The sequence below is a fragment of the Palaemon carinicauda genome, chromosome 19 (assembly GCF_036898095.1).
Source record: "Palaemon carinicauda isolate YSFRI2023 chromosome 19, ASM3689809v2, whole genome shotgun sequence".
Taxonomy (NCBI): domain Eukaryota; kingdom Metazoa; phylum Arthropoda; class Malacostraca; order Decapoda; family Palaemonidae; genus Palaemon; species Palaemon carinicauda.
In genome coordinates, this window is record NC_090743.1 from 58,884,478 (window position 1) to 58,896,554 (window position 12,077).

The window sequence follows — 12,077 nt, forward strand, 5'->3', positions numbered from 1 at the left end:
TGTTCTTATAAGTTTATGCTGGACTGAATATAGAACTATGTCAGTTGTGTGTGTTTTGGTTTTTTGATATTTTGCAGTGGTTATGGCATATACTAGGTTATTATGGTAAAATATTTTTTTTAGCATTGCAAATATTGATAGATACAGTAATACTATGCCTCTGGTAAGAGGGCCAGGTAAAATTGCTTAGAAAAACATGAGGTTTATTTACTGGATAAGTTTACAGCGCTGTATTACTTGAGTTTAGCTATAAAGTAATACTGTACCTATTTATCTAAAGGTAACATTTACCTTAGTGAGATCGCTTTACTGAACCTTTTTTTTTCCACATTTTCAGGACCTCAAGAGATCTTGTCAAAATGAACCTCCTAGGAATGATTAATGTATTTGGTAACTCGGTAGTGTTATTCATCAAGTGATTACTTACATTATTTCTTCAAAGGTGCCTCATCTATTACTGTCTTTACAATGGATGCAACACAGACACAAGCGCAACCCCAACCCCAACCCCAGCCTCAGGCTCAACAGCAGCCTCAAGTACAACCTCAAGCAACAGGCCAGGCTCCGCAGCAGGTTCAGGCACAACTTGAGCCTGTGCAGGTGCAGGCACAGACGCAGACTCAAGTTCAGGTTCAGGCTCACGCCCAGTTTATCCAGAAAGGGTCGCCTGTTCAGATGACGGTTCCAGTGGTTCAGCTCCAGGTGCCAGTCACTCAGGCCACGGTAGAACTACCCCAGCCTGTGGCAGCTCAGATTGGAATGTGGATCCAAGCTACGGAGAAGCCCTACGAGTGCGAAGAATGCGGAAGACGCTTCGCCCAGGAGAGTCACCTAAACAATCACATAGTCTGGCATCGCAAAGAGAAGCGATTCGAGTGTGAAATGTGCAACAAACGCTTCACTATGGAAAGCCACTTGGACAGTCACATGGTTGTACACAGTGCCGAGAAGAACTTCAAATGTGAGATGTGTGACAAGTGCTTTATCATGGAAAGCCATCTCAATGGTCACATGTTGGTTCATGCTCAGGACAAGAAATTTGAGTGCGAACTGTGCGAAAAGAGGTTCACGATGGAGCAGCATCTCAGGAGTCACATGCTTGTGCACATCAAGGAGAAAAAATTTATGTGCTTAAAATGTGGTAAGAGATTTGCCCAGAGGAGTCACTTGAATAGCCACATGCACTCACACAACGTAGAGAAGCGCTTCGAATGCGCTGCGTGCGGGAAGCGATTTGCCCTTGAGAGTCATCTCAATAGTCATAGCGTCATACACACAATGGAGAAACGGTTCGAGTGCCCCACATGTAGCAAGCGATTCTTCACAGAAGTTCACATGAATGCGCATGTGCACGTGCACAGTGTCGAGAAAAAATTTGAATGTGGTATCTGTGGAAAGCGATTTACCATGGAAAGTCACTTGGGCAGCCACATGGTCGTCCACAGCGAAAAGAAATTTGAATGCGAGGTCTGTGGAAAACGGTACACACGGATAGCCCACCTAAATAGCCACAGGTTTGTGCACAGTGAGGAAAAACGTTACGAATGCGGTGTTTGCAGGAAGAGATTCTCTCAGAAGAGTCACTTGAGTAGCCACATGGTCGTACACACCGAAGAGAAACGGTTCGAATGCGAGGAATGTGGAAAACGGTTCAACCAGGAAATTCATTTAAACAGTCACATGTATGTCCACAGTGCTGAGAGAAAATTTGAACACCAGGAATGGAGTAGGATTGCACAGGTTAATCACATCAATGGACATAAGTTCGTGCATGCCGATATGAAGAGGTTTGAATGTGACGAATGCGGAAAACGATTCTCTATGGAAAGCCACTTGAACAGCCATAAGTTTGTCCATACCCAAGAGAAAAGCTATGCCTGTGAAGAGTGTGGCAAGAGGTTCAGGCAAGAAAGCCATCTGAATAGCCACAGATTTGTGCACAGTGAGAAGAAACGGTACGAGTGTCCGGATTGCGGGAAACGGTTTACGCAAGAAAGTCACCTCAATAGCCATAGATTTGTACATAGTGAGAGAAAAGGCATAGCCTATGAAGAATACTTGAAACAGCAAGTTGTGCCGGTTGTGCCTCAAAAAACCACAGTACAGATACCGGTAGTGCCTCAAAAGAGTACAGTTAATGGTCATAGCAGCCAAGTGCAGGTCCCTGTTGTTACTGGTGAGAAGAAACCAGAGCTTAATGAAGGGGTGAGACATTTTGGCCAGCAGACATATCAGCCATCTTATGCCTATGCCCAGTGGGAGCAAGTGCGTCCTTTGTGGCCATTGTAGTCAAATGTCAGTTTAGTTTTGTATGAAAAGTGATGTGTACACAGTTAGTGGTAGCTTCAATTAGCCATATTAAATTGCTAATGCTAATTGTTCCGTACCCTTCGTGGGTACTGTATGATCCTAGAAGATTTGTAATTGTGACTTAACCTTTTTACTATAGGTCCATGCTATTTTTAGTAGTAATGCTTGTTTTCTCTTTGAAGGGTTGGGAGGGTTAGTGCAAGTTTATTCTTTTTATCTTAATTTCCCTTTTAAGGTATGGGAATTAATGCACAGTTATAAAGGATTAAGTAAAAAATTCACCTATCAAAATTCATGTTCCACTTTCTCTTCTTCCAATGATTTTTTTTTTTAAATGACAGAATTTTGAGTTGTTTGTATGCTGCATTTTTATCTGGGTCTTTTGCTGTATAATGTTTTTTATAATCCTGTTTATCCTTACAGGATGAATAGTAACATTTTCTTATGCAAGCTCATCAGGTAATGAAATAAGTCAACAGCTCTCTGTATAACAATTTTTGCTGTCTTGTAATTTCAGTATTTTTGTAAAGTCATTAGGTTTTCTGAAAGAAAATTGAAAAAATGTTACTAGGCACATAAAATTTAAGTTTCTTTCAGGATTTGAATAATGTAGGGATCACTTTGTAACAATGTTGAAATGGTAAGTGTCTAACCAAGGCTATTGAATTTCTTTCTAGAGAATTTATGTTGGTTGCATTTGGGTTTGCATGTTGTAATTGTTTGATATTGTTGAATGGTACATGGAAAGCAAATGTCAGTGACACAAGTTATGTGAGACAACTATGTGATACAGTAACTTTAAGATCCGGAAAATCAGTCTAGTTATTTAATAGCTTTTTAAAGTAGAACCTTACTGTGACTTGAGACACTACAGTATATTATCTTACTGTAAAAGTCATTATGTCCTGTCCTAGGAATAGGGCTTTATAAGATTATTTGTTCTCATACTAATAAACCTTCCACTATTTTTGGATATTACTTCTAGCGTAGCGGGAATGCAGCCATTAGGTTTTAAGTGCAAGGTGGCAATCCTACCTAACCACTACAGTGGGTAGAAAGGGGGGTGGCTGGGGGCTACCCATCCACTTATATCTAATCAAGGTTCAGTGAACCACGTCACTTTTTACTTTTGGCTGGTAGAGAGCGGACGTCTCCTCGCGCCCTTCAAGGCTTAGCCATTTACCACTATTGCTTTACACTCGTTCTTTTTTTACAGATATGACTTGTGCCTTTACATGATTCTCCGTTACAGGGTAATGTGGTGATTTTAGATGTCGATGTTCGTTCTACGAGTTATCAGAGATTGCGCTGACGACTCCTCTTGGGGGTTTCCTTTCACATTCGTGGGTTGGGTTTATTCTTCCCCCCTCGGAGGGGAGGAACTTTCAATCCTCTTATTTCTTTTTTCCTCAGCGCTTCATGACGACATAAGGTGTGAAGTCGGTGACTGTGGCTGCGGCTGACGTCTTTGCCGTCATCAAGGTCTACTCCCGTTCGCCCTTCCTTCAATTTCTGCTGACAACGAGTCTTCTCACCTTCTGCCGATCTCGTCGTCTCCCAACATTCCGCAAGTTTTCTCTCTCTCCCTACAGGCAGTATTTCAGCGTGTATGCACCCTCCGCCTGTTGAGAAATGCGAGATCAAGAACGATCTTCAATCAGCGTCTTGTTCGACAACTACCGAATTGACGGATCTTCCTTCTCCTTAACGATCATAGCAAGTCTCGTCACCTTGTCTTCCTGGTCAATCAGGATGTCGTTCGCAACTTTCCAATGATGTGATCAGAATTTATTGTGTTCAATGACCGCTGGGGTGAGTCTCATCAGCTCGTCTTCCTGGTCGGTCAGGTTGTTGTTCACAACAATCAAATGTTAGACACCCATTAGGGCATCTTTTGTGACGATCATTGATTGCCACAGAGACTGCTACGATCATGAGATCGTAGGTTATCATGATCTTGACATTCTTCTTCTTCTTGAAGAAGAACACCTGTTAGGTTTCCCTTTCGGGGATATAAAGTCTGGGAGGATCCCCGTTAGGGAAATCCTTTCGGGAACAACTTAGAATTAAGCCTTGGCTTTTTCGCTAGCACCATTTTATGTTAACCTTCCTTTGAGGTAGAACTCGTAAGGAAACAGTGCTGCTTGGAGGTTCGCCTCTAAGTGTAAGATTTCCCCTTCCAAGAGAATCTTTACACAACCTTTGCGCATGTTTGTTCTCACGCACAAGATCGTGAGTTATACACTCAAGGTCGCGAGCTCACGACGCTCGTGGTCTCGATTGCGAGCGTTTTATGATCATGATCACGAGCTAGATTATTGTGATCGTGAACCAGATGCTCAAGTTAGCGCTTACGTTCATGATCGTGAGTTACACGCTCATGATCGCGAGCGACATAGTGACCGTAATTGCGACATTACTCTTTCCTCAACCTTCGAGAACACATGATCACTCTCTCGCTGATAACCAAGATGCTCACGATCGCGCCCATGCTCTCGAGCAAGACGCTCACGATCTTGTTACACTCGTTCGTGCGCTACGCTTGTGACGACGTTTGTGTGTCTAGTCGCTTTATCTTTAAGGACACTTGCAATCACGAGCTAGTCGATCGTGATCGCTCACGAGCGCACTCACGCTCACGAGAGTGAGTTTCACGGTTGTGAGCAAGATGCTCGTGACCATGATTGGGATCAATGTCTACATCTCTTGACAATGTTCAGTTAATTGCGAGCAAGACGATCACTGTCACGGTCATGTTCATGAGCTTGGATTGCATGTCTCTTCAAATCTTAAATACCTTCTCGGGATGGCGAACGAGATGCTCTGTCACGTACACCTTGTTTGTGAATCTCTATTTGAGGTCATGTGAATGACCTCTGGTCACCGGCTCGCTTGGGGGATGTGTGATTTATCAGCATCCACTGGAGAAGAGGGCTGTCTCCATGCCAAACTGCCAACAAATGTTTTTCTGCCTCCCTCCTTATTTTGCAGATTTTGTGGGGGAGCCTAAAGGAGGGACTTGAGGGAACAACGGCTCAGGAGGGCGTAGGCCTACCGGTTGTATTTGGATCGCTGTGACGATTATGGCAATAATTGGCCTTTCTCTTCTGACGTCATGGGGTCACACCCTACAATGCCCGCAGGACATGCAGGAGTCGGGCCTAAGACCTCAGAAGGAGAAGTTGTAATAATTATTGCCCCTTTGCTTGCCATAACCAAAACCCTCACTTTTAGACTTAGAATTTATCTTGGACTTTTATATTGCCAGTGAAAACTGTACTAACTTAAATGTTAAGTCTTCGTCCCCTGACCGTTATTCTCACAAGTTTTTTGTAAATCACTACCATGAAATGAAGAGCACGTATTTTATTTAAAAAACATTGAAAGTTATAGACTTAATTAAAAGTGCTCAGACCTGTGTATGATTTGTTGTGAAAATATATTGCTCAATACAAATTAAACTTTGTCTAACCCACCTCTTGAATATTAATGATGCTTTAATTGCCATTGTCGTGACAGCTCCCAATCACTCACGAGCGTGAGTTACACGCTCTCGTAGCCGTGAGAAAAGATGCTCACGATTGCAAGCTGAATGCTTGTGATCGCGCTCATTCTCATGGTCACGTTCACAATTGGGAGCTACACACTCAAGCACGATGCTCGTGATTGCAATCGCGAGTGTCTTGTAGCCGCATCGCGAACTAGACCAGGTGGTCGTGAGTTATGTGCTCATGAGCGAAACGCTTGTGACCGCACTCTTGATCATGTGATACACTTACAGTCATGAGCAAGACTTGTGATCATGATCGTGATTGTCTTGTGGTAAGATCACGAGCTACACTCTTGATCGCCATCGCGAGTTGGATGCTCACAATAACGAGCTACAAGCCTGTATACCAGGCTAGCACACTTAATTATGAACTAGATGCTCACGCTCACAAGCGAAACGCTCATGCCGTTCGTATAAAGTATACTTTTATGCTAGACGCTCTCGAGTGAGATGTTCTCGCTTTCATGTGAAATGGTCACGCTCTCGCCTTCACGTGAGACATTCAGAACCCTCATGCTCTTTTGCTAGACGCCCACACTCTTGTACGAGATGCTCATGCTCTTGTTCGAGATGCTTGCACTCATTTTCCTTCTGGAAATCTAAGAATACTCTCTTCATCAGGCGACGTATATTTCACTAGTGCAGGGCTCATTGGCTGTGTATCACAAACATAGCTTCTTGGGTTCTCAAAACTTTCTCGCCGTCGGCAGAATCAGAGGGATCCATTGCAAGGTAGCCAGGTTTTTGCATTGAAACAGACACCTTTACAGGAATTCATCTCCCTAGAACGCACGTGCTTTTTCATTTACACTTTGTTCGTACTACAGGAATGTTTGCAAACAAATTTTCTCAGGAACTAGGGGCGGCTTCGGTTGGTACCATCTTCCCTTTGTCCTGTTGATGATGGAGCTGCTCAGGAGCTGATTTTGCTTGGATAGGAAGTACGCTAGTTAGACAGTCCCCTGAAGCAAATCGGATCGCGGAGGTGATAGGGGAGGCAGATTCTTTGAATTATCCCCCCCCAACGGGAGAGACAACCTTTTGAGGAAGGAATTCAGCACTGTCTAATTGACGCCGCAATTTACTTGCTGTGATTCGAGTCAGCCCTAGATAGGTGACTGACCAGAATAACAGAGGATATTGAAAATCTGTGTTCTCTCCACCTCCGTTAACCCTTAGGCCCACGGACCTTAGTAGAAACACATTCAACTTCCATCTACTTTCGTTCTGGGGAAACATGTGTCTGCACTTCATGAAACGCAGACTTGTTCATGAAGTCGGACGATGACTTTCTCCTGTAACCGGAACTCCCCCTTAGACCGAAGCGGTTGGGAATATATTCCTTCTCATACAAGAACCCCTCCACGAGCTTGAAATATTCGGCTCGGGTCTTTTCATCAAGGAAAAAAAGTCCAGACTAGCTACAAGGATACTATTTTGTATCTGACATTTCCTGTAGGAAATGGGGAGCAGCCTTTAACCCTCTTCCTCATGATTGGAAAATCCGATATCATAGGAAGACAGGGGACGCCGGGCTTTGTCAGTTAGAAGTTTCTACTTTTAGTCTGTCCTCGTGAGACGAGCTTAATCTTCAAATCATGTTATGTGAGGGAAGGTTTTGCGATCAACCAGTTAGCCTCCTATATAGGATCGTCCCTCATCTTGAAGACGTTGGCCGACTGATTGTAAGTCTTCTCTTGCGAGACATTTTCCGTTTACCTCGATCTATAATTCCAGTAATTGAAGGAATGACACGAGGGTCATATCCTATACGAATATCCGTAGACTGTGTCATTACCCTGCAGAAACTTCCGCAGGTCCGACAAGACCGCATCAGTCCCTGTCGGGTGCGACCTCTGAAGAACTGGCCGGGTCCCAGGTCCTTTGGCACTAGGGATCATCCTTCCCTTGGTCCTCGACAGGACTCGCGCAAATAACGGGCCTAGTTAAAAGACTGCCTGACGAGAATCTCCCAAGGAGTAGATCTCGTCCTTCTGGATTTGGCGCTTCCTGTAGAGGCATCAATGAAAGTGGGGGCCCCACATTTAGGACCATATGTCGTTAGGACTGTGACCATATTCCTTCGGGAAAGTGCCGGGGGTGGGGAATGACAGTGATTCGTAGGTATCCTGTCCGCAGGAGACCTAGCCCTAGTCGAGTCCCTTAAAAATGAGACATGTCCGACTATACGTTTGCATGGATGTGGTGAGAAGCCATCTCTTCCTATATCAGAGAAAATGGCTCGTAAAAGAATCAAACAGGAGACAGCACTCTGTAAATGATCAATGCTACTCTTGTTATGCACTCATAAATTGCCAACTAAGAAAATCACACTCTTCAGCTTAGGCAAAGGAGGACCTTTGCTTTACCATCGAGCATCTCCTCTAATCGTTGCTCTCCATAGAGATTGAGCCGATTACACGTAGGGGGTAATACAGCCGTCTACCGGATGGGTAGCTCTAAATTGCAGATCTTCCCCTGATCCGGAGGACAGGTCTTGGTGTGACACAACCGAAAGAGAGACGTACCCTATGGGTCTCCTTCAACGTCTCTTGTTTATGGTGAGATGCCAAGTAACATCCTTTATTGATCCGGGCAGATTCAAGTCCTCCAAATGGGAACCTGCCACTTGGTAATCAAGGCTGTAACACAGGTAAATACTTGACATATCTCGAGGAAGGTGGTTACCAAGCCCAGGGGTATAGCACACTGGGTCAGACACTCGTCATTGTTTTTTGTATTCACACCAGTGAGTAATTTGAGGCCACACCTCAGGAAAACAATGATGGAGTTCGCTCCTTGGGTTCAGCGCACCTCGCTAACCCTAGGAAGGCCTAGGAAGGTCAAAGGAGGTTGTAAGGGTCTCGTCCGTGACGGGGACTCAGGTCCTCTACCAGTCACAGAATCCCATTTCTCCTCCTTATAGAGATGACCCAGAGCTCTGTATGTTTAAGAGCGAATCCGTCCATAACGTTTTCAAACAGAAACCGTACCATTGGTAGTGAAAATGTGTCGTTTTCACATCACCCTACCTACAAGACGTGATCCACAGAAGACCTGATACGTTTCTCTACCACTCCTGTGGTGGTGACACTATAAGTGGTTTAATAATATCTCTGGCTCTTCATTGGACAAGTAGCAGAAAGTTGTAGGCATTGGCTACCTTGGGTAAGACTGGGATGAATGAAAGTATGCCTGGCTCATTTACTTTCATCATCTTCCCCTCCTTTGAGGAACAGTGCCATGGGTACCTTTGCAAAGCTGGCTTCAACCTCTGCAGGTAATAACTAATTCCCTTGTGTAACCAAGTATGTATTTTATATACTCGTACACGTCCCCATTGCCTCCTGCGAGGTAGGCCTTAGGAAACTAATTTTATGTTTAGGGCTCCTATTTTAACTAGGAGCATCTTCATACCTAGACGTTCTTATATCTCTCACAACTACCTTAGTTGCTCAGGTCGCTATCATACTCACTGGTATTGATATGCGAGGTGCAAGGTTTCCCTTGATTACAGTCCAATACTGTACTAGGGGAAACCCGGGTCAATGACTAAGCTAGTAGTTGGACTTACCACCCTCCTAAGAGTGAGTCATCCAATAAATAGCGGAAGGTTTGTTAGTATGGGAACAAATGACAAATTTGTATTTTTCTCCAACTAATACAAACCTGGAGCTATTTATATAAATTGGCCCGCCATCACCTGTCCCCCAGTAAGTCCTGCCTGCAAGCAAAAAGTGATGTGGTTCACTTAACCATGAGTAGATATAGGTGGCGGGGTAGTCCCCAACCCACCTACCTACCCATTGTAGTGGTTAGGTAGGGTTGCCACCTTGCACTTAAAATTTAACGGCTGCCTTCCAGCTCTGCTATTAGTAATATCCAATAAATAGCTCCAGGTTTGTATTAGGGAAAAATACAAATTATCTCCGAATATGTCATATTTATAAAGATATACAAAAACTGTAAGCGGATACAGTACTGGAGGCAAAAGTAAAATACAGTGGATGGGAATTATGTACAGTGAGTCCTCGTTTATCGCGGTAGATAGGTTCCAGACCCGACCGCGATAGGTGAAAATCCGCGAAGTAGTGACACCATATTTACGTATTTATTTAACATGTATTTTCAGACTTTTAAAACCTACCCTTGTACGTAGTACTGTTAACAAACTACCCTTTAATGTACAGAACACCTAATGCATGTACTATAGTACCCTAAACTAAAACAGGCATAAATATTAAAGGCAATTTTATATCATGCGTTTCCTAAACACGCCAAAAAGCACGATAAAAAATGGCAACCAATGTTTTGTTTAGTTTATCTCTGATCATAATGAAGAAACAAACGCATTTACACATCTGTGTATAGGTTAGTTTTTGCATCGATAATATTGATTATTCAGTACAGTATGTTGATTTTGTTATTACCAATGTTTTACTTAATTTTTCTTAGGACTTCCAAATGAAATGTTTTTCTTTATGACGCCACCTGAAACGACGGCGTCATAAAGTACGCTCAGTAAACAAACAAAGGCATTTAACGCGCATGATGAAAGTGATAAATTATGATATTACAGTAAAAGCTTTTAGAAAATATGTTATTACAAATATTATTTACCTTATCAATATAAAATCATACATACGTAGCAAAGCAGGAAAACAATTTACGAGAGAGAGAGAGAGAGAGAGAGAGAGAGAGAGAGAGAGAGAGAGAGAGAGAGAGAGAGAGAGAGAGAGAGAGAGAGAGAGAGAGTTGTTTTACGTACGTAAATGTAAATTTTAAACAAAAAAAATAGCCCCATTTCATATAAAATAGGTTATTACAAATATTTTACTTTATCATATTACAGTAGTCTGTATAATACTGTAAAGTTCAGTACAGTATGTTGTTGTTATAGTCGTGGTGATGAAATTCTCACGAAACAAAAACACGACATTCGATTACAACAGCTGATTCTCTCTCTCTCTCTCTCTCTCTCTCTCTCTCTCTCTCTCTCTTCGTGTTATACAATACTTACACATAGATGAAGAAACTAAAATTAGTTTTCTTAGTGTCAATTAAATACGAAACGAAAAAATTATGCCGAGTTTACATCCATTTCAATCGTTGCCAAAAATACGGCATCCGATTTCATCAGCAAACCACTATTTTTTGGGAAACATCATTTTATTCTAGAAAATTGCTACTCTTTAAATAGTTAATTGCACATTAAGAAAACGTGTACTTTTGTTTTTAAATTTCGGGTGTGTTTTAAAAATCGAGAGTATTGTTGACTTCTTTTTGTTTTACTTTTGGCTGTGATTAGATCAGCTGACGTCTAGCTACCGCTCTTGAGAGTGTATGAATACACTAACAAATTACTGTATCGTTTATACCTTTTCTTAACTTATTCAAACCGTCTACAGTATACAGTTGATATTACATAAGCACCAATGTGTTATAAACTATCAATTTTTTTTGTTTATTACATTTAAATCAACACACACACACACACACTCTCTCTCTCTCTCTCTCTCTCTCTCTCTCTCTCTCTCTCTCTCTCAAATGATATCTTTGTTGCTCCTCAAAGTTTCATTTACATTGAAAACCAATCATGATTCAATTTTCCTTACTTTCTCCAATCTTGCACCATCAGTCACATCGCGGTATTTTCAAAATTTCCGGAAAATCCGCGATATATGTACATACATGCGTTATGAAAAAAATCCGCGAAGTGGTGAATCCGCGATGGTCGAATCGCGAAGTAGCGAGGGATCACTGTACTAACAAATATTCATGTTAACCTTTGAAGAGATATATTATTATTATTACAAGCCAAGCTACAACACTAGTTGGAAAATCAGAGTGCTATGAGCCCAAGGGCTTCAACGGGGAAAAACAGGCCAGTGAGGAAAGGAAATAAATATACTAAACGATCAGTAACAAAATTAATATAAAATGTCTTGATCAGTAATAACGTCTAAATAGGTACTGTATGTCATATAAAATGTCTTGATCAGTAATAACGTCTAAATAGGTACTGCATGTCATATAGAAACTATGAAGACGGACTCATGTCAGGCTTTTCCACTTAAAAACATTCACTGCATGGTTGCAATACTGAAATCTTGACAATAGCTTGTCCATCGTGTCAAACTTTGTATAAAACCTCTCTTGCTTGGTTGTTGAACGGATTTCACTTTCTTTTGTGGGCACAGGTTATAAGGGCCGGCAA

At 42.3% G+C, this 12,077-nt stretch overlaps 1 protein-coding gene across 1 annotated transcript in view; it reads left to right on the forward strand.

The window, feature by feature from the left end:
* The first annotated feature begins 325 nt into the window (after window positions 1-325).
* Window positions 326-12,077, forward strand: part of LOC137658647 (zinc finger protein 493-like) — an 89,052-nt gene continuing 77,300 nt past the window's right edge. Inside the window, exons 1-2 of the mRNA XM_068393592.1 lie at window positions 326-1,649; window positions 1,731-1,955. Coding sequence (XP_068249693.1) covers window positions 469-1,649; window positions 1,731-1,955 — 1,406 coding nt within the window. The 5' untranslated portion in view covers window positions 326-468. The remainder of the gene's footprint in view (window positions 1,650-1,730; window positions 1,956-12,077) is intronic.